Source organism: Hyposmocoma kahamanoa, unplaced genomic scaffold (assembly GCF_003589595.1).
Source record: "Hyposmocoma kahamanoa isolate Upper Pololo Valley unplaced genomic scaffold, ASM358959v1 101, whole genome shotgun sequence".
Classification (NCBI taxonomy): Eukaryota; Metazoa; Arthropoda; class Insecta; order Lepidoptera; family Cosmopterigidae; genus Hyposmocoma; species Hyposmocoma kahamanoa.
The window spans coordinates 2,575,253-2,599,879 of NW_020653333.1; the positions used below are offsets into that span (position 1 = coordinate 2,575,253).

At 36.2% G+C, this 24,627-nt stretch overlaps 1 protein-coding gene across 2 annotated transcripts in view; it reads left to right on the forward strand.

Moving 5' to 3' along the window:
* The window catches only part of LOC113230768 (transmembrane protein 165), a 50,906-nt gene extending 30,570 nt beyond the window's left edge, over positions 1-20,336 (forward strand). For both annotated transcript variants that reach the window (XM_026464857.1, XM_026464863.1), the window contains 3 exons: positions 10,002-10,358; positions 17,741-18,014; positions 19,259-20,336. In XM_026464857.1, the coding sequence (XP_026320642.1) occupies positions 10,002-10,358; positions 17,741-18,014; positions 19,259-19,329 (702 nt within the window). In that variant the 3' untranslated portion in view covers positions 19,330-20,336. The remainder of the gene's footprint in view (positions 1-10,001; positions 10,359-17,740; positions 18,015-19,258) is intronic.
* Positions 20,337-24,627: the final 4,291 nt, after the last annotated feature.

The window sequence follows — 24,627 nt, forward strand, 5'->3', positions numbered from 1 at the left end:
GCGGACTTAATGCATTCTCTACCAGTCAACCACTGGACCAAATAGAAAAAAAAAACCATAGGTTGGTTCTACATTTAAACAAGAAGAACAATATACTAGAAAGCTAATCGTTAATTTGTATGGCAGTAAATAACATAATACAAACATAATTACATATATATTATAATAATAAATAATATATGTACCCAAAGCAACATTAGTCAGTCTTGATTTTGACATTTGTCAAATAGATGCTTGCGCAACATGTGCTTAAAAGATAATTTGATCTGAGCTTGTCTTATATGGAGCGGGAGTGCGTTCCAAAGACGGATTGCATGAAGGGTAAAAGAATTAGAAAAAAAATATAGAGCTTAAGGCTACGGGAAGATCGAAATTCGCATCCCGTCCGAGCGGTTTGAAATTGACATGAACATCTAAGATAATCAGGCGCAACAGGATTATGGTGTATGTAAATGTTATGTTACTTAGGTCTCAGAGTGACGAGCGCATTGACAGTACGCCTCAGATCTTTGCGATTTAAACCTCTTAGTGGCATAGCAGCTGTTACGGACAGGCGTGTAGCTTACCATCAGGCGCACGACTTGTTAGTGCCATCACTAAATTATAAAAAAAAATATAAAAAAATTGAGCTCCTTGTTAAAGGGTTCGTACAGGGAAGTAGGTACTACCTATTTCTGCTGCCAAGCAGTAATGTGAGCATTACTGTGTTCCGGTTTCGAAAGGTGAGGGTGCTGGTCAAATTACAGGCCCATGGGACTTGTCACGACATATTTGCGATCTAAAGCTCTGAGTGGCACTGCAACCGTTATGGACAGGCGTGTCGCTTACCATCAGGCGCACGACTTGTTCGTCCCGTCACTTGGTATCATAAAAAAATGTTTAATATTTAGGTAACAGTTTGAAAAAATTTACTCATAACTTATGCAGTATTTTTATCGTTAAATCATGCACCTTTTATCTACGACCTTAAATAAATCGGATTTTTTTTTTCCACTTGAAACCTCCATAATTTATTACCGATATCACCCAACTATAGCTAATTCAGACTATTCCACTGTACACTATAAGACTAGCACTTCACAGTGAGGTCTTCAGGAAAAATATTCACACTAGAGAGGACGCTCAGGGAGATTGACATTACGGTCTATCTGCATAAGTAAAAAGTATTTTTGTATGATTTTTAATAAAGAAGGGACTGTATGTGATATATTTTGATAAGCACGTCGATATAGATTACACAGATTGGCTTCCAGTTTATGTATATTTATAACAAAACAATTTTCACTTTCCTTTTGAGGTTGTTATTGCTACAGACATAGAGGAAATAAAAATGTGTACCGTGGACTTGTTATCGATGGCATTTTAGCTTAGTGGCTTATGTCGAGAATACTTAATTAGGTGACCTGACACGCAAACCGGTGAATTATATACCAGCGAAAAGTTGTCACGTAATTATTTTAAGTAATATAAAAGTTGTTGTCTTATTATTATCAATGATCGGAAAAAGTTGTTCCAAATATATAGATATAGTTATACGGAGCTAGTTGTCAAAACCGCCAAACATTAATTAATTACTTTTTTGAATTCCGGATTTCCAAAAAAGGTTTTACTGCATATCGTAGGACAAACTACTGAACTAGGAAGTTGAATTTGTGTTCTAAAGATTTCTGTTCTAAATTCTTTGCAGCAAATTACGAGGTAATAATAATAATTAAGCAGAAACTAGTAGCGTCCCTTTAATAAACATTCTATAGTTCCATACAACGTGCTCATAAAGTAGTTTCAAATAATTTGATATTATTTGTAACATGTAGAGACGAGAAATCTGACGGAAAACAAACCTTAATATTTGTAATCTGAGCATTTGACGTTTGATTTATGTCTTCAATTCTCTACACATATTTGTTACAAACGATACAAATAACTTTATAATAAGAACATAAATAACTTTTAGCATTTTTACAAATGCGTTACATGTTTCAATTGCGTACTAAACAATTGTATGATTTTATTAATATAGATAGGGTCAGGGTTTATTGAACTTGTTTTCAACGCCAAATGTAGGACGAAAATTTGGGAGTTTTATAGTAACTAGAGAAAACAATATTTTTATTTAAACATTTTCAGGTAAATAAAGCATTAACAAAGTCTTAACACGGGGTCTGTCTCCCGTTCTCTATCCGACGTCCATCCGAAGCAATTACTGTTCAATAAGTTAATCATCAAGACTCCTCTACTCCATCCGTCTTCGGATGTAGGCCTCCTCCATATCTCAACAATTTCGTCGCTCCCGTGCCACATGCATCCAGTTGCGGCCCGCAAAAATTTAATTGACCCAACAAAGTTGCGGACGACCTCTGCCGCGCTTGTTGGCCCATGGCCGTCACTCCATGATCTTCCTTGTCCGCTGATCTGGATCCATCCTAGCTATGTCCTGCCCATTTCCATTTAATCGTATCGACTTTGGTTATCCGTCGAATACGCTCATTCGATATCTGATCGCGCAATGTTATTCCAAACATTGCTCTTTCTATTTCCATTGTAAATTCTCTGCGGACTTCTTCGTCAGAGTTGTTGTTTCTATACCATAGGTGAATACTGGAATAAATAAGTTATACTAAATTAAAAGACGTATGATGCGAATAAAGCTTCATACTTGATACTGTAACCCAATTGTAATTTAATACTGGATATGAATAGTTGCCAGGTCCGGTGTGTCAAAAAGCGACACAAGTCTAAAAACCTGAGTACTGTGGTGACACAACGGTTTGCACTGAATGACTGCCGTTTCTCTGGTAGTATATAATACAGAGAATTCCGTAGTTTGAGACCAGGTAATTGGTTGTCTGGCACACTATAAGCAACAGGACGTGGTTTTGAAGTCGTCTTAAATAAAAATAAATATTTTTAACTTACTGAATATGTCTTAGTTTAGGTGTAAAGATTTATTTAAACAATCCGGAGTATATTTTTTGTATGTACAGTGAAAAGACAATTATACATAACGTATATCAGAATATACTCTTCTGGTTGGTAATGAAATAATCTAAAATTAAAAAGTGGGACATTTGAATTTATGGACAGGCGAGTTTTAGGAAAAAAGCTGCATATGCGACGTGAACTGAACCACACATTTATCGTTAAGTAGGTCGTCGGCCAGAACATTGAGGCCAACTTATTTGGGGATTTCCACAACTTTCTTTCCCCGAGTGTCAAATAATTGTACATGTACCACCACCATCGAGTATATAATCAGAAATAGAGACAAAATGTCATTTAATTTTTTTGAAAATTGTTCTGCCAAATCATTATGGCGACAACTGCGCTCCGATTAGCCAACCCGAATTCGAAACAATTGACGAGTGTCGTCGTTAAGCTTTGCTATAATGGACGAAAAAAGAAAAAATATCATATTTATTATTTAATTACCGATGAAATGTGATTCCGTTTGTTTTGTAATTAGATGTTTTGCTGATTTTCCCACACCACCGAAAGGGACAGCTTCCCATTGTTAGAGATATTGTCTTTATTACAATAAATACAGGTTATTTTTTGCATACACGGAGACGTACACACAGGTAAGTTGTTGGCACTGTGCTATTTCAGCTTTCTAATTTGCGATTTCGACGCAAACGAGAGTTGATATTTAAAAGTGATATAAGAGTGCTCATTTGCCTGATGATTTCATCAGGCAAATGGGCGCGGGATGGATGGCCCTTATTTCATCTCTAGTTCTGGTTATATACTCGATAACCACCACATGACTTTACAGTGTTGAAGCCGCTAGAGACGTAATTTATTAATATGACACGACACTACTATGTATACAGTGTTTCTAGCGGTGATAGGACACGTAAGTACTGTACATTTATAGTAGTGGTACTGGGAATCTTTTTACCCGATCTCAAAAGTCTGTATTTTTTTATGTATGTTACGCGATAACATTTGGCGTCCGATTTTTATGATTATTTTTTTGAGGGTACCTCATTAGTGATCCCATTTCAATTCGAAAAAAATATTCCACCTCTAAGGATGGTAAACTAGGGGATGATTCTGGTTTCTTGCCAAATAGATGTAATTCCACGAATTTTTGAGGTCGGTTTTTTTACTACTCTTCACTGAGATTATCTGAGAGTATTATTCGAACGTACGAATATGGGCTTTTGTTTTCTTTTTATGTTATTAAAAACAGACGAAATAAAAGAAAGAAGAAAAATTTTACCGTCTTCTAAGAAACTAATCTTAATAATCGATCGGGAGACATTCTTCCTTACTTTCTCAAACTCTTATCTTAAAGCGCAAAGTTCCTGAAATGCAAAAAATGAATTGTATAAACAAATTTCGCAGGCTGATTTCCCATCACATTTCCTTCATATTCACACACTGATTTTTACCTATTGTTAAAGTGATTCATCCAAATTGGAAGCCGTGGTAGCCTAATAGTTTGACCTACTGCCTCTCAAGCAGAGAGTCGTGTGTTGGAATCCAGATTCGCACCTCCGAGTTTCTCGGAATTTATCTGCAAAATTTAATTTGAAATTTACCATGAGCTTTTCGGTGAAGGAAAACACCGCGGTAAAACCTGCACGTAGAAGAAGGTTCACAGCCCTCGGAAAACGTGTAAAGTTTCAAATCCGCATTGGGCCAGCGTGGCGGACTACGGCCTAAACCCTCGTCTGAAAGGCAGCAGTGGGACGTATAAAAAGAGTTGATGATGGTCCAAATTAAATAGAAAGTTTTGCCATCTCCTGAATGGAGAATCACTCTTTATAAGGTACGAGTTTGAGAAAGCAAGGTATCGATATGATGTTAAGTCTATTTTGCCTGTCCCTATCTTTCAATTTGATTATTTCTGTGGCCCAACGGTTAATACTATGGGCGGTGGGTTCAATTTAGCAAACGAACTTTTCTAATATGTTCCAACTGCGCCCAACTGAGACTATGTACTAATTAGTATGATTATCTGGAAAAAATTGTAAAAGAAAACGAATCGTGAACACAGCAGTCTTGGTTTGCAGTTAACATACTCAGGCTGGTTTGACACATAAAATTCTACGAATTTATACAGCGTTGTTCCATGTGTTTATATTATAAATGAAAAAGTTACGATGATAGATGTATGTTTAGAAGTTTGATAACTCAAACCAACTAAAATGTCTAAACGGATTTTGATGGAATTCCTTGGATTTATAGATTATAACATGGAAATACCTTCGACTCTTTAGAGCGCAAAAGAAGCAGAAGTTTTTTTTTATGATAAGCGATTTTTGTGGTAAGGGAAACGCCTAAGTAGCTATAACAATTGCAAAGATCTGAGGGGCACTGCTACTGTGCTTCATTTGTGTGTAATTTCACCAGCATCCTTACCCTTCAAAACCGGAACGCAGTAATGCTCACTTTACTGCTTAGCGGCAGAAATAAGGACGTTGTACTTGCCTGGACGAACTCATTCATATGGATGAGCTCTACTGCTATCAACAGATACTAAACCACAATGGTCACAACAAATATGTCAATCATCTTTCTCTTTCGATACCTCCAATGTACACTACGCCAACTTAATTTATGTTTTTATTTTGGTTTTTGTTCCTTTTTTCATAAATTTCGTTATTTTCTTTTCTTTTTGTGGAATTTTGTCTTTTGTTTCTTTATTTTTATTACAATTCGGAGAGCATATGTAATATTAGTAACTGAATATATCTGTTTACAAATAACTGAAACTGACCAAAAAATAAAGTTGGGCGTAGTGTTTCATTGGAGGTATCGCTTTTATGTATGCCTATGTTAAGCTGTACTCGTAAATTAAGCAGGTAATTACAACCGCGTGAGGATTTTTTTTAGATCAGTATAAAGTATAAAGTTCAGTATAAAGTTCTTTGGCAAATACAAACGGCACGACAAAATACTATATATATTGGAAATGAAACTATTTTTCCGGATTTAAATAGCAAACAAACCAAAGTTTCGGGCCCTTTACAGGTCCCAAGGTCACGGTTGACTGAGGTGGTACAGTCATCAACCATTTATGTCTAATATTAATGCAAACCATCCCATTTTTCACTATAGTTACAAAACTTATTAATTCAATATCTACCTTATTTTTAATTTTACAAAGAAACATTCCAATTTACGCTACATTATGGTAATTATTTTATCTTAACAATATGAATTTTTATATGAAAACATATTAGTTAGTACTGCAGTCTTATGTCTGTTTGGGACTTTTCATCGGAGGAAATACTGGATCCGAAACTGGTGGTACGGAGAAGCCATCTTCCCTGTTGAAATTACGATGCTTTTCAATTTCAATGGCCTTTCGGAGTAACAATCGCGAAAACCTAAGTATTATATATTTTTAACATGACTACGACACTTCCTAATTTTAGTGCTTCAGACCCTGGTGGTGTTCTCTTCAACTTCAGTTTGCAAATCAAAAGAGCGGTTGACCGTGTGTTTTATACACGAACCATTTCCTGCAAACAAATTGTAATTATTGCATGTTAGTAATTAGGCAATAATAAGGCCTTCAAAGGTTTGTATGTATGACTCGTGTTTGGCCGGACAAAGAAAAACTGTAGAAAAAAATATAAAAAGACTTATTCATGGCTTCAATAAACACTTGTAAATTTAGAAAACAATAAAACAGCATTAAAACGAAATGTAAACAGTTAAAAATTAGTAATTAATGCGAACACAATGAGTTGCAACCACGAAAAGACTGCGACTCAGCATAATACCACTCTCAAAACTGACGCTGGTTTTCCGCCGCATCCTCACACTTTCCGGCGTCGACAGGATCCCAAAAAACGAAGAAATGGTCAATAAATAAATAATTAAAAATTGAGCACAAAGCGGGTGCGGGTCGGGCGCTTGTCGGCAATTATACTCGCCGCGCTCCCGATCCGCACCCGCTTTCAACGGGTTTCACGCTTTAGGAACGGTGATATACTATATTATGGTTACACATTATGGTCTGCAATACCTAAAGTATTGAAGGTACATACAGTGAGTGATACTACATAATTCCATTAAATTATATATTAAACATGAACGGGTGTCAGTACAATGGGTAAGCAGGCAAGTGTAGACTATAGCCTACAGCTAGGTACCTAATTTTGCGCCTCGAACTCTGTACTATGAAAAGCTTTCGCCATTAGAGCTGTTTTTGCGTTTCTAACAAAATTGCTTTAAGGTAGGGTTTCTTCACCTGTGGTCCATGGGGGTCTAAGGGGCCCGTGTAGTGAACGCTGGGGTTCCATGGCGAGCCTACCTAACATAACAAATTCATTTGCATACAAATTGGTATAGAATATGTTGTGTTTAAATAGGTAACTAAAATAGGTACTGTTTGCGTGACCTTTTTGAATTTTCGCACCCGAGAGAGGAGCGAGCGTGACGCGCGTCAATGCAATCCGCGAGCCTTTCTTCTTCTAGAGTGGTTTCGTTGAACATAGGAATGATAAACGATGTGATTCCCTTCATAAAACCAAAAACCAATGTCATAAGATGTTTCCATTGAATTCCATAGCATTGTGACTGTGTGACTCCTTACATCGTCATCCCACCTTTTTATATCGCTTTTCTCCATTCGTATCGTATCGTTTTTTTATCTTCTACTAATATTTAAATTCAAAATTTTGAATTGTTCCGTTGTATCTCGCATTCTGATTTTGTTTCTTTCCATCGTCACTCCCTGCCCGATCGCGGTAGCGGACACATCTCGTTAATTTTTTTGAACCATTTTACAAGTTACCAAAAATCTCTTGTGCTATAAACATTTATAAGACCACAAAAAAAAACTAAAATATTTTTTATATTTCCATTATCCACCACCGTAGATCTGGGTCAGTAATCCTGTATTATATTAGTTTTAATGCAAAACGACAGTATCCAAAAAAATGACGATATCCTTCACGGACTTTCTAGTAAAATGTTCCACGACTCAGCGATCTCTGTCACTACCAAAAACATGTCAGTATCGCGCTGTCTCCTATGCCCCGTTCCCCTTACACCACATAACGTCTTGTAGCAAATTCTAGGCAAACACACAACGGACACGGGGGTTTTTTGCATTATAAAGTTCGTACTCTCAAATCCAAGATGACGTTAAAAATTAAAAAATAATAGTTTTTTGTATAGGGACGTTATCTTTTTCAATGTGCAAAATTTTAGCAAAAACGAATACTCATGTAAACCCCTCGAATACGCTACGGATGTACTTAGCTTCTCACTTCGTATCAAAGTGTACATGCGATACACGAACAATCTTGCATGGATAGGTTTGTACGAAAAAGAGTGTACATATAATGTATTTTAAACATACTGTTTGTTAGTATAATTTTATGGTGAATCTTATGATCTGGTCGATTTTTTCAACATTTGTGCGTTGCAATCGTCTCCACTCTGTCTACCACTGCACGGAACCAGTAGAAATAAATCTTTTCTTAATTACGCTCTCTCTAATTTTATGATCTCCTGTGTTATGTCTCCTATTTTAATAAACTTGAATATTTTCTGTGTAGAGGATATCTATGTTCAGACAGTTGACATTAAATATCAACTGCCTTGATGCAATAGGCCGAGACATTGCATCGTGGAACAATCTGACCCTATTCCTATATGACAACTTTTTCGCTTAGACTTAAACATCGAGTATATAACCAGAAATAGAGACGAAATAAGGGCCATATATTCCTGGTAACACATTAGCGATACAGCTCTTATAAATATCAACTCTCGTTTGCACTGAAATATAGACAGGCCAACTACTGACCTGTGTGTACGTCTCCGTATATTCCAAAAAATATTCTGTGTTTATTGTAATAAACATAATATTTTTAACAATGCCGTGCTGTTCTGTTCAGTGGTGTGGGAAAAACAGCAAAACATCTTATTACAAAACAAAATGTATCACATTTCATCGGTAATTAAATACTAAATATGTAATTTTGCAATTTTCGTCCATTATAGCAAAGCTCAAGTTAACTGGTCGTTTTGAAGTGAAGTGACGACACCCCTTGACAACACCTGTCAATTGTTTCGAACTCGGGCTAGCCAATCGGAGCGCAGTTGTCACAGTAATGATATAACATAATAGTCTTCAAACAAATTAAATGATATTTCGTCTCTATTTCTGGTTATATACTCGATGTTTAAAGTCTCGTCGATGACTTTAAATAAGGAATTGAATAAATACAAATAAATATTCTGAAAAGTAACATAAATATTTTGTGCAACAGGATAATTTGAAAAGATTTTATTGTCTCGAAACAACTCAGATAAACATTACGGAAAGTTACTTTGAACCTAATTTTTAGATATTTCACCTAACCGTAGAGATACAAATGATTATATCCGGTGATGGCGAGGATGATTCCTCTTTTTTTAGCAAAACCATTACGGGGTGACGTCACGACCCGCTGTTATCGTTTCATTGTAACTTCTGATTTCTGCATAACTATAACCACTTTATTTTACACATTTGGACATAATTATTAAATGACGGGACGAAACAGTCGTGCGCCTGATGGTAAGCGACACTCCTGTCCATGACAGTTGCAGTACCACTCAGAGCTTTGAATCACAAAGATCTGAGGGGTACTGCCACTGCGCCCGACACCCTGAGACATAAGTTGACTAGTCATAAGTTACCCATCGAAACCGGAACGCAGTAATGCTCAACCTATTGCTTGGCGGCAAAAGTAGGTAAGGTAGCAGTACTTCCCTGCACAAACTCTTTCATAGGGATCCCTACTGTTACTAAAATTATAAATCTCAAAAGTCTGAGGGGCACTGCCACTGCGTCAGTCACCCTGATACACAAGTTGATAAGTCTCATGTGTCTGTATAGTAGAAATAGATATGGATGGGGCAGTACTGCATGGTGCAATATTTCACTGCCCTGTTCTGTTGCCAGAGGGGATCTTTGAAGCTCAATAGTCAATCATTTTATTGCTCTCCAAAATAGGTTGTATCTAATTGTACATTTTGTTCTTTCACAGCACGCGGCAAAGCACCAAGGAAATTTCATACAAGGCTTCATAGCGGCATTGTCAGTCGTCGTAGTGTCGGAACTTGGGGACAAGACCTTCTTCATTGCAGCAATTATGGCCATGAAACATGCTCGCCTGGTCGTCTTTGCCGGTGCCATATCTGCCCTAGTCTTCATGACTGTAATAGCCGCAGCATTCGGCTGGGTGGCTACTGTGATACCAAGGATATATATACATTATTTAAGTGTGGCATTGTTCGTCATATTTGGTCTTAAAATGTTGAGAGAGGGAATCAAAATGAATCGTAATGGTGGGCAGGAAGAGCTAGAAGAAGTTCAAATGGAGTTGAAGAGAAGAGAAGATCAGGTCAGTTTTTTATGATGTATTAAAATTTGTTAGGAACTTTAAGATCAGCTGAATCGGTTTATTCTAATTAGTTCCATTAATAATTCCTTTTGGTTAACTACGGAGACTTTTTTCCGTTTAGTTCCTACTCGGACTAGTTTGGTAGTAGTATAAAGAAAATATTTCAGTAATACTTTTTCATGAATAGATGCTGATAAGCAATAACGTGTCAACCAACATGACCGTAGTTTTGTGAAAATGACATCTAAAGATTATTTTCGTTATTTTTGATAGTTTGTTCAAAAATTTACTTATAAAATGAACACTTTCATAGTTGTCCTCTCAGGAATGATTTATTGTTGCGATATATTACTATAAATCCTCAACAACAACAAGCACAACACCAAAAAAATATTTAGATTTTCACATCGAGTATACAGGCAGAGACGAAATGTCATTTAATTTGTTTGAAAACTATTCTGCCATATCATTACGGTGACAAGTGCGCTCCGATTGGCTAGCCCGAGTTCGAAACAATTGACGGGTGTTGTCAATTGTTTCACTTCAAATCGACCTGTTCAACTTGAGCTTTGCTATAATGAACGAAAATGGAAAAATTACATATTTAATATTTGATTACCGATGAAATGTGATTGCGTTTTTTTTGTAATTAGACGTTTTGCTGTTTTTATATTTATTATTTTATTTATTATATAGTATATTTATAGTTAGAGATATTATTTTTATTTCAATAAATATGGAATATTTTCACAGGTCAGTTATTGTACTATTTCAACTTTCTAATTTGTGATTTCAGTGCATTGGAGATTTGATATTTAAAAGTGATATAAGGTCCATTTACCTGATGAGTCGCCAGGAATGCAAGGCCCTTATTTCGTCTCTAGTTCTGGTTATATACTCCATGCGTTTTCGCATAACTATGGTCATATTGGTTGACACCTTATTGCTTAACAGCATCCAGTTCAGAGAACTACTGAAAATAAATCGGTATATTAAAATATTTTCGGGGGAAAGGGAGTTGGATTAAAATTAGATAACTTGATTACTAAATAGAGACGTTTGTAATAACTACTGATTTTTTAATTATTAGCTGGCTAATTCAATTTCGTAATTTTTAGGTTGTCTAGATATATCATTGCAAAGTATGCCGTGAACATTGTCCCCTTCCCCTGTTTTTTAGTCAATAATAAAATTTAAGTTTTTAACAAATCGGTGTTGCAAATCTGTGCCGTTCGCTTTATCTTCGAAGGGGATTATCATTATTTTATTTAAATTTGATTTTTATCTATTATCTATTATATAGATTGCGTGACATTATTATATCGATATAACTAGATTTAAAAAATGAGTGTTCAATTTAATGAGACTGATTTTTTAAAATACAGGATTACAAAATAATCAATATGAGGGAACTTTTCACATGGAGGCACGTAAATTATTATCATTGGCGAACATCGGAATAGGCGAAGTATATTTTTAATTCAAGTAATACACATAGAGTGCATAATACCTTTATCTGAAATCTCGGAATTGTTATATATTGTGGATGTGTGCGTTAGTGTATGTCGATGAAAAGTTTTGTAATTGATTGATAAAATATACATAAAAACTGGTTTCTTAGACGTTTGGATGACGTCACCAATTTCTGCAAAACTTGAAATCCGTTGTTGCTTCAAGTTAGGTTTATTCCAAAGTGCCCGGTTACAATACGTGTCAGATAGGTCCAGGTAGTCGTTTTGTACCGACGTTCGTATCAATCACAATTGGATAGTTACCATTCATGGGAGAATCATAACACCGCGTTGCGGAATTTAGGTAAAATAGGTCAATGCCATCTAGCTGATTTTTAGGGAACTACATGAATATGAAAAACTTTATATCAAATTTGACCAACTTCTGCTGTCCCGATTTTTTTCGTCCCATACAATTAAATAATCTTTACATAAAACCGAGTCGTTTAACAATAAAGCAAATTTAATCAGTTTTATTTATTTTTATAGACAACTCACTTGACCAAATAATTGACTATGTCGTTATATTTTAATTTCAATTCAAGACAGTTTTATTACTTTATTTAGAGCAGTTTTGTTATCTGTAAGCTTATTATACTACGGCCTCTCTATGAATGTCATATAAAGAGTACGGGAGCGTTTAATGTCAAAATTTTGGATATTTCTGGTTATTTAAAAAAAAAGTTAATGTCGATTTACTCATTAAGTAACATACTTTCTGTAATAAATTAATGCTTACTGTGCAAAAGTGAAAGTCGTAGCCATCGAAATAACAAAGTAATAACGTTAAATCCCTCTCCTGTGAGATTTGGTTTGGTGCAGATACGCGTATTTTACCAATACTACAAACGCGGATTTGCACTATCTCCGGCGATATGTCAAAGTACCTATCGAATACAGCGGTTTTCTTGTTTGTTCTGAATTTCGAAGTAAGTTTGTGTTTTTTTTCCATCGTGAAAATTTTTAGAAATCTTGTTTCATACCGTATTATCAGTGTATATACTCAATTTTACTATATACTTTTTCCAAAGAAGAAAAGATAAAACGTTATACCATGATAAGAATTATGCCACTAGTTGTAATATTTTCATGAATTACCACGTAGGTTTTAATCCTCAGTCACGTAGCTTTATAAGTATCTTATTTACGTAATCTCCAACTCATCAATAATTTAAAACACCTATAACTGATGGCAAATTTTGATTAAATGATAAGTTTTGTATGATTGAAATATTGTACTAACTGTAATACTAACACCGATAAACTATGATTACAACCAATGGTCGGAAAAAGATATTCCACATATACAGATAGGTACATGTATAGATATAATTATAAATAAATAAATAAATAAATAAATAACGCACACACTCAACATAGCCCCGCACTAGGGAAACCCTGTGTCGCGGGTGCCATGGACACACACATAGACAACCACAAATTACACCCAAATCACGAGAGAAATAATTGTAGGTCATACAACTATTTCTCCCGGCCCGGGAATCGAACCTGGGACCTCTGCGTGGCAGTTCGGCATGGTATCCGTTCGGCTACGAAGGCAGTTAAAATAATAATATAAATAATAATAAGTTAAAATAAGGACCGACATAGAGTTGTTAAAACCACCAAATATTAAATAATTACTTTTTCGAATTCCGGATTTCCGTAAATGGTTTTACTGCATCGTAGGACTAAGCTACTGGCCTAGGAAGTCGAAGTTGGATTTTAAAGTAATTCTAATGGTGCCATGTAAAAAAATGCACGAGATAACTGACCTTTTACTATTGACAGTCACATTGACGGAACGGCAACAAGGCTGTTAGTTATCTACTACATTTTTTACATCGTCCTATTTGAATTACTTCGAAAGCGAACTTCGACTTCCTAAGCCAGTAGTTTGTCCTACGAAGCAGTAAAACCATTTCCGGAAATCCGGAATTCGAGAAGTAATGAATTAATATTTGTATGAATTAATATGTGGTGTTAACAACTTTATGTTGCTCCTTGTAGCTGCTGTATCTATATATATGGCACATCTTTTTCCGACCATTCATCATAACATAAAATTTATGCTAATCCCGGATATAAACCCTCGTAAGAAAGAAAGGCTCAAGCACCTAATTCAAAATTCGGAGATATTCGCCGACCTCATCGTCGTTTTCCTTCATGTCAAATGCGCACTTATTTACTTATAAAAGAAAATTAAATAATAAGAATAGTTCTCTAGAAGAGAATTAAGTATAAAAATTAAATTAAATATTATTTTATAAAAAAATTAAAAGAATAAAAAAGTAGACTGTGTATATTCCTCAATCAAGATCGACTGTTGTTCGATTTTATGTTTCCTAAACGAAACAATAAATTTATTTAAAAAAAATCTAAAAACACCTTTAGATATGCCTTTTGAATAACGAGATTATGTTTTGTCCTCTTTTCGCTGTATAATCACATCGGACTCTGTTCTTCGGATGAGTAGAATATATTAATTTATTTTACATTATCAATATCACAATTGAAATTACAATGTCAAGGGATAATATAATATATTTGTAAAGCTCTTATCTCACACATACATTATCAAATCAACAGACAACATTATGTACGAGTACGTGTATATAAAATTATAGCATATATTATATTTATATATAAAATTATAGATAATATGCAGTCATCTGCCTTTATTTCTCATCTAAAACGTATCGTATCTTTCCTTTAGTGTTTTTAAGATAGCAAACATGCTTTTACGAGTTTATAATTTATTGACGTAGTTATCTGGTAGATAATATAAAAATTCAATAAAACATAGCTTATAAGATTTTTCAAAGGCGCTCTAGGTAGTTAGGTATATTTGTTTATCAATACAAATAAATTTGAAAACTTAAGGAAGTTGCTTTTTTCATTTTGACTCGTATTGTTATCAACTGCAAGTTCTGTAGGTATACTAATTATGAATAATAAAATTTGTTTTGTAAGGCAAAGTTCAAAGGGTTTAACTATTTTATTGCATCTTTCTAAATTTCTTAGTTGACTTTAAATTATATAGTATAGCTGGTTACAAATGTTGAATTCCTTTACGTACTTAATTTATTTATAAACAATAGAATATAATGTATATTACTTGCTACCCATTGCTGGCACGAGTGTTATGAATATATATACTTATATACATTAATTACACGGGAAGGGGACGTACACTAAATAGAGGCCAAATGCGGTTAGTCACTTTAAAATAAGAATTTAAAAAAATGCGCAGGCTCAAAGACCTGGAGGTGGAACTGCTTCAGGACCTGGGCCTCCCGTTGAGGAGATCGCAGGACCTTCAAAGGCCTTAGTGGACGACGCCCAGACTGTATTAGAAGAGGCCTCAGAACCATCAAGTCCCACAGAAGAAGCGGGGCCATCAAAACCAAGGCTAACAAAACTGGCCCGTGTAAACAAACTCATCCACCTAGAAGCAGGGCCATCAAAACCAGGGCCACCCAAACCAGGGCCATCGAAACCAGGGTCATCGAAACTCAAAGCAAAACTGGCCCGCCTAAACAGCCTGATCCGCAGTATGAAAGATCCGCTGAGGGTGAACTAACGTCTATATGCCTGGCAGTACGAATTACACCATAGTTTTTTCTTTGAGCCTAGTTATTTTTTTTATTTCGCACATATTCCATGATCATGTCAGTTGAACAGGCTGCTATTAGCTTATAGTTGTATTGAGTAAAGGAATTCAGCATTTGAAAACGCTTGTAGGTAATGCTTGGGCAGAAAAAAAACCTGTTGGCAGAATACACTTTAAACCTAAAGGATGTTGCCGTTTTTTTTAAAATAATTCATTACCATGAATAAACAAAAAATAATAATGTTCAAAAAGTATTTTACTAATTGGATGGTAATGTTTTTACGTTCTTCTAATAGAACTGTAGGATATTTTTTCTCCGTTCAGTACTAGCATTGGCAAAAAAGGAATGATTCTTAAACATTTTACGACGCTTGTTGTCAGAAATATTGACATGCTTTATCTCAGGGGATATACATTATACATGGCACATTTTCTGGACATTATCTAATGTATTTTTTTCTGGCCTAGCTTTTTCGCCTCATGTTTCTCCATCTATTTGTTTTATTACTAAAGTTGATGAGATTGTTGTTATTGTTATGGTTGCCTAGTATGGAACAATTGATTAGCTTCGTCGCATTATTTATTTTGGCTCAAGATATTTCATTATTTTCGTGCAATAATACTAGCTTGATTTTAAATATATATGTTTAAAAAACTTTCATAGATTTGTCACGGGTGGCACTACGGTCATTAAAGTCATTAAAACCAAAAACTAACATCTGCAACAAGCACATAGAAACGTTAGTGAGGTCTGCTGGTTCGGTTAAAGGGCAACTCTGTCAAATGTTTGACCAGACACAATACGAGGTTTCAGTGTGCATTATTCAGTGGTGTCTCTCTGATGATTAGGGTGCCTTCAAATCAAACGTGCAGCCGCGCCACTACTCATTTTCCTGGTCATTCTCTGTTATTTTTGTAAACAGCCATATTTATTTACTAATTTTATGATCTAAAAAAAAAGGAAACAGAAAAACAAAATTCGAAAAAAAAACGAAAAAAACGATTTTTGTGTAAAAAAGTAATAAAATAAAAATAGAACAGGTCCAAAAATTGAGCTGGCGTAGTGTTTCATTGGAGGTATCGAGATATTTATTGTATGAAAATTAGTAGCGATGCCACAGATCCGCCATATCTACAGGCGTGTAATTTGAAGGCGCTCTTAGAGCGGTTTCACACAGTGACTTTTGCTTATGCAGTAGCGATGCAGTCGCTAATCGTCTACCTTTACACACGCGTGCAATTTTAAGCAGTGATGCAATCGCGATATATATTATATCGCTACACTTGGGATTTATAGTCGCGCGTTTGCATCGATGCAATCGCTTATAAATCGCATGTGTAGCGATGCAGTCGCGTGTGTCACGAACGCGCGTTTGCATCGCTGCTGATAGTCGCCGTGTGTAACCTAACCCTTAGACGTAGCTTTACGCTTAGCACCGCTGATCAGAAAAATTAAATCATCCGAATCTTTCGTTTACTTGAAAAATTACAAAGCTATTACAACCCGAAACGCACACCTTGACCAAGTACATAACCCAATCATATTTTATTATTAGCATTCATTCAAACTGCCCAATTTAGGAACGGAATTACTCTGCCGTTCCTGAACCTATACACCATGAAATTTGAAATTATCTTTAAAAAATACCAATCGCGACGAACTCAAAATTTTGAATTTCGACCCGTGACCTGAGACAATTGAAGCAAAGGTTAAAAAAAAACATTTGCGGGCGTCATTGTACAGAACTTAGATACCAGGAATCGACATTCCGTTTAGTGCCATCTAAGCTTCTGTATGAAGCTTATTTTGTTTCTCAGTACAGCACTTTTTAGATTTTGCGGTAAAATTTGCTTTGAACATTTGCCATAAGCTCATCAACTTACAGAGGTAACTTTCGAAGAATGTTTTGGTACACGTGGTTTGACTACTAGTAGCACATTTCTTGTCATCATAGCTTTTTATACAGCCAAGAGCACATCATGCTTGACACTTTGGATCGTTGTTATCACAAGTGACATAGTGTTAATTTGAATCTCAGGTGTCAAGCTTTTTTATGATCTTATATATTTTTTTGTATAATAAAATTTGTTCGCTTCTTAATTGGTTACTTTCATAAAGATGCTAACTTCGTTCATGCGTAAGTTGTTAAAAAAACGATTGGAAACTTCTAACTCTTCTAATCGTTTTTTTCCCGCAAATTACATTTCAACTTTCGAAAGATTCGGTAAAGACACTAAAACTACATATCATTTTCCAGGAAGAAAAAGAAGAAACCTTAGAAATGCTAGAACAAGGTCAAGCAGAAGTAAGAAGAAGACGAAGAAAAGCAATATTAAAAGTGTTCCTATCAACTGCTACTTTGACCTTCCTTGCTGAATGGGGGGACAGGTCGCAGTTGGCCACGGTGGTGTTGGCTACTAGGGAAGATGCAGTGGGAGTCGTCGTTGGGGGGTCCTTGGGACACGCCCTTTGTACAGGCTTGGCTGTGGTCGGGGGGAGAATGGTGGCGCAGAAGATTTCTGTGCGGACTGGTGAGTTAAAATTGTTAACAGAGTAATAAAATAACCTATATTAAATGCATTATATCCGCTCGTGATTACAAAAATTCAGGCTTGTTGGAAGATAGTAATATTAGAAAATTGTTATATTATTGATTTTAATGAACACTATGATCTTTTACTACTTTCTGAAATTACTCCCTCCACTATAACTTATTTTTGTTAGGATTAGAAAAAAAACGTAAACAAAGAAGCAGTGATCTTAAACATTTTTCTTCTTCAACAAATTACTGTAAAGGAAATTGTCATCAGAATTGATGACCAAATGACACGATAATGTGTTCTTATTTTATAAAAATTTGCCATTTAATATTTAGAAGCTCTATTTATTTAAATTTATTATAGTGCAAGTCTTTGAAATAGACTAAGTATTTAACCTTCAGTGAAAAATTTTCTCTTTATAATAAATATCAAGTGATGGGACGAACAAGTCGAGAGCCTGGTGGTAAGCTACGCGCCTATCCATAACAGTTGCAGTGCCACTCAGACTTTAAATCGCAAAGATCTTAGGGACACTGTCACTGCGCCTGTCACCTTGAGACATAAGTTGACAAGTCTCATGTGCCTATAATTTCACCAGTACGAGTATAAAGAAAACGTAATAATTGCATAAAGGTAGAAATGTTTGAGAATTTTGCTTCATTACATTTTGTTAAATTATTATTCATTAAGTTGCTTTGCTTACAAAATAACTGAATGAAATGGTGTCTGATAAAAGACCTTTTTTTTAAATTTTCATGAATTTCAAATTTCAATGCTAAAAAAAAAGCGAATTACCTATAGTTTGAATAACAAAGATCGAACACAAAGAACAATTCTCTATCAGGACGTGTAATTGCTAAATTTTTATTCTATTATGCTAAAGTCAATCACACCTCGTGACGTCATACGTATTTCCATATTATCCGGTTTTTTCGTCTTTTTATATACTTTTGGATTTTGGACTAAAAACTGTAACAAAATTATATTGAGGACGGTAGTCAATCAATACGTAAAATTCTCGCAATGGCTAGTTTGTTTACCTACGAATGACGTCACACGTTCTTCGTTGACATGTAGTGCCGTTTGTGCGGCAGTTTTGTTTTAAAATCTTTATTTAAATAAAATGATATTTATTTATAATAAGGTTAATAACCAATTGCGCCATCTTTTCTATGTGTGCAATTAATTAGATTTTATTTGAAATCTTTTGACGATATTTCTTTTTTTTATTTCAGTAACAATAATCGGTGGCATAGTGTTCCTTGCCTTCGCAGTAAGCGCTCTCATCATAGGACCCGGTGACTAATATAAAATAATGTAAATATTTATAAATAGGTTATGTAAATTGACAATATTGTATTTATACATAATGTTTTGTGTACGTAATAGCTGCCTGGTGACGGAAACATTTAGACATATTGTCTATAAAATGCTTCAAGAGACCTAAAATTAAGGTCCACACTCACTTATGTCAGCCAGCACCGGCACGGCAACATTTTACCTCGAAACGCAATATTCCAAAGTACCTTTATAAGTTGGTAGCGCGCTGTGTCTTGTAAACATATGATTATTTACGTTTACTTATAATAATACTTAAGTGAATTTGTTTAAATTAATAGACTTATATTGTTATAATAAAACGATTGACGCGCTGATAGATTCCACCCAGTTAAACTAGAACCAGGACAGATTCCTAAATGTTTCATCAGCCAGCGTCAGCGTGCTATTGTAAATTGTTTTTATTATGATATAGCCTAGACAATCTCAAGATAATTGTTTGACTGTTTGTATAGACGTTACGTTTCTAACTACAATGTTCGATGTTTGCTAGTTTTATGCGAGAATGATCCGCACGTGGATGAATACTTCGAGGTCGTTGGAGCACGGCCGTCGGATTGGATCGATTTTTTAAGGGACCGCTGTGTAGGGGAACGGAGCAGGCATGCCAAATTATTGTTTATACGACGTTTTACGAGCTTTAAAGCTTTACGCAGCGGCGCTGTGAAAATTAGAGCGGTTACACACGCGCGCCTATAAGCAGCTTGTGATTTATAAGCTATTGCATCTATGCAGTCGCGCGTTTGCCTCTATGCAATCGCGCATTTGTATCGACGCAATCGCCTATAAATCGCAAGTGTAGCGATGCAATCGCGCGTTTCACGAAAGTCGCTAAAACTCGCCATGTGTAACTCTTAGGCGATTAACACACTGCACCGCGCCCTGCGACACGGAATCATGCGCGCGGTGGCGGAGACGCAGATCTGCCTCAACACTCGGTTTAATCTGCGCGGTGCAGCGGTCTAGCGGCCCCGCGTCACCTTAAGAACTCGCTTCGCAGTTGATCGCCGTAGTGATTGTATATGTAGCCGAGATCCTTCTTTGACAAAAATGGTTAATAATACAGAACTCATGCAGGACGCTGCAGTTATACTGTCTATTTGCTTTTTGTTTACTCAAATAAAGACACCGAATATATTGGATACATCCCTTTTTACGAACCAGATCGGTAAATGGATAATTTCAACATCATTACAAAAATTTAAGAAAATATGAAGATAAATTTGGTCGATTTTCAATAGCAAATCTAAATTTAATAATTTTGTGCCACACCCTGCGGTGCGCCGCGCCTCTCCGCGCGGAAAAGCGTTGTCAGTGTGTTCGACGGCGCGTGTTTTTCTTACGAACTGAGGTACTTCAGTACAACGTTAAAAAACGCAGCTCCGCGCTCCGTCGAGGGGGGCGCGGTGCATATCCCAGATTCTGACACGTGCTGTGCATTGCATCCAGCTTCCCCTTTATGCGTGTGACGCACTTAATATCACCATAGCAGCAACCGTGGTGGTTAAACAACTGCGGTTTCTAATATGAATGAACGATTGGCTATACCTCAGTGGCCGCCGGATCGTATTTGTAAGCTGAGATTTATAAAACTTATATTTTTTTATGATACCAAGTGACGTGATAAACAAGTCGTGCACCTGGTCTTAACATTGCAATGCCACTCAGAGTTTTAAATCATAAAGATCACCGCCACTGCGCCCGTCACCCTGTGATGTCAGTTAACACAAGAACGCAGTAATGCTCACATCATTGGTTGGCGGCGAAAATAAGTAAAGTGGAAATACTTCCCTGGATGATTGATTCTATTCTATTGTTCAGGTTTCTTTTTAATGTCAAACGGCCAGGTCGTTTTGACGCTGGCTATGTGTACTAAAAATAGATAACAAATCATAAAGTTATTTTATATCGCTGAGCATTTCTAAAGAATACATTTAAATTAAGTTCTTGACCCTACTACGGCCAAGCTAAAAGGTAGGGTAATGATTTTACTAGTTTTATGTGTATTATGGTATAGTTGGCAAAATATTATTTGCACCAATTCGTTTTATCGCTTCATCTTTGGAGTACAATAGGACAAAACAATGATCCATCTCGGTAACGCACGTGCCATCTGTACAGTGCAAACAATTTTTTGGAAGTCTGTTACTTCCAAAAAAAAGGTGGTTATACACTCGGCTGTATATATGTTTTGAAATGTCTCCGTCAATTGTGGACCGATTTTGAAAATTCTTTTTTTTTTGTTTGAAATAGTGCACCCTCGTGGTGGTCCTATTGTCACCAAGTCAAAATCTAATGAGGGGATCCCATGAAAATCAAAGGAAATCCTCATATTTGCATGTCTGTGTATTCATCAATTTCTCCATCAATTGTGCACCGATTTTGAAAATTCTTTTTTTGTTTAAAAGGGTATACTCTCGAGGTGGTCCCTGATGCTGTTCCGGCTTTATTTCGGCTATCACAAATTACTAACAATTTTCCGCAAATATAAGTCGACTTTTCACTTAACAAAATACATGTAATTAACAAATCACCGTCCCCATGGCAACCTGAATAAAAAATATAATGTACAAAGGAGTCCGTAACAGTACATTTTGAGTAAAAAAAGTGTTAATGGTTTTATTACGCTATTGTAATAGAAATGATAAGCCGTCCCAAGAGATAACATTCATCGGTGCAAATAATATTTCTTCAACTATACCCTCGTAGCTTTTAAGCACTTTTATGCAACGTACGAAATGTCCGTTACGAAGAATTTTTGAACAGTGTTTCCCTTTAAACCACAACGTAACACTGAACCAGAAGAAAAAAAAATCAAAATAACTGGAGTCTGCTGACCCGGTTTGTACTAATAGGTAATGTCATTGCCTATATTTAAAGAACGTGACACATGACTGCTGCATCACGACTACCTCAGAGACTTGATCTGTAACTGTAACGATATCTCATTAGAAGGAATGAGGAGCACCGAAATAACGCGGCGTGATTCGGTGGGTGTGGCGCTAGGATAAGGACTAGGACTACCATAAAAAATCGCCGCTAGATAGAGAATGAGACACTGTTATAAATGTCATTAGACGCAGGTCATTCGATTATAACACATATTGCAATATTTATTTTGTTGAATATCGCACACTGATAATGAAAGTGATACAATGCAAAATTTTTGATTATGAGTAATCAGTAATTAAAGTTCTGAAATTTGTGATAACTGTATTTTCTTCCTCAACGATGATCTTTCAAAAATCTTAAGTAAATTTAGATAACTCGGTCTGTAGTTGGTAAGAGCGGCTGCCCCTGTGTGACAACAGACGCTGTCCGGTATGCGGTGACCACTCGAGAACTCGGCTCGGCCCCATCGGCCATTTATTCTGCGAGCAATGTACTCTGCCCACTGTTACTTAAGTTTAGCATTTCTTTGGACTGTGTCGGTTACTCTGGTTCCCTTGCGAATCCATCATCATCATCCATCATCAGCTGATTCGATCTCTCAGTGCAACTCCGAGCGTAACCCTTTCCCCATCGCCCTTTGTGTGACCTTGAGCGTTCTTGAGGCGTATAGTAAGCGACCACGTCTCAGTGCTGTAGTCACCACTGGCAATACACACTAGCCGAAGACTATCTTCAGTTTGTATCATGTCTATCTTATTTGTACTTTACACAAATGACGGAAAGTTCATTATGCAAAGTACAGACGGCAGCACATCAGGCTACACATTGACGGATCTTGGAGTCTACTTTTGTTCTCCGTCCGAAACAATAAAATTCATATAAATAATACAAAAGACAATCTCAAGTATGAAGCTTTATTCGCATCATGCATCTTTTAATTAAACTGAGTAGTACTTTTTGACATTAAATACAGGGCCTTGTCCCGTTGTACAGGAGGCGATATTCGAACAAAAATGTATAGCTTGATATGCTGTTGACTGTTCAATTTCGTTACAAAAAATTCGCTTTCATTCCGTTTTAAGGACTTTATCGGTGGGTACATTGTGGCTGCTGGATACGGAAGTCCCAGGTTCGATTTACGGTAGGACCATTTGGGAAATTAACTTTCTCAAATTGGTTCTGATCTCGGTGTTCTGGGAAGTGCCTCAGATTGAATTCCGTTGCTCTAGTGCTCATGGCACAGGGAATTCCCGACTTTGAGACCAGGTAATTAGAGTGGTTGTCTGGCACACTCTGGCTTTTATTAGTTATTTTGACGTAACGGCTTAAAGGTGTCAAAGTAACGAAATATTTTTTTTCTATACAATTTTAAGTGCGCATTTGACCTCCATCTCCCCTGATGGAAAGTGACGATGAGGTCGATGATGGAGCTTACACACTTAAATAATGCCTATTCACTCTCACTTTGAAAAGGTCCAGTTATAACATCTGCAGGCAGGGAATTCCACTCCATAGCCGTTCATCATATAAATGTGTAAGTGTAACGCTTCGTACGAATCTTTGGAATATCCACAACATAGGGATGGAACCCGAGCTTACGGTGGAAAGGGGAAGGCGGAATTAAATCGTGTAATTCCATCGCACACTCTCCGTGATATATCCTGTAGAATACCGATAAGCTGGCAACTTTACGGCAGTGTTCAAGGCTGTTAATGTGAAAGCTACTGATGAATTAAACCCGGCAATCCACCGCCCCGCTTTAGATAACAGGCATTAAGCACGCGCCCATGACAAGTTAGAATAGCAAATGTCACATGAAAGCGATTCTTGTTACGACCGGATAAAAACGCGCCTAGCCAGTCATGTTTTTTCATTTAACTAGGGCTAGTGTGTATGGTATACCCGGAAATGTTTTAGTTTATTTTTTTAATAAAGAAGATGTCATAAATTATTTTTATAGCCCATTGTGTAGTAAGAGCTAGGGATTGTTGAAATTACTAATTTAGTATTTGTAGCAAAATTTTAAATTATGCCAAAATCATTATTATGTCACAATGGTTCTGTACACATTTTTAAAGATAGATTTTTTTTTAGAAGGTTGTCTTGCGTTAGATATAAGTAACCGGCAATTAGAAGCGTGTATTCCTATTTTCATACAAATTTCAGTTGCGGTAACCGCCGACAGTATTCGACTGCCGCAACCGGCGACTGCGTGATTTCGTATTAATTGTGTGAAAATAGAATATTCGCTTCTAGTTGCGGGTTCCTTGTATCCAACACAAGATACACGTTCGCGCGACGCCTAATGGATAAATGTAAAGGCCTCGCACGACAGTAGCGACGTCGTCTTTCTCCCACCAAATTAAAGTTTTCG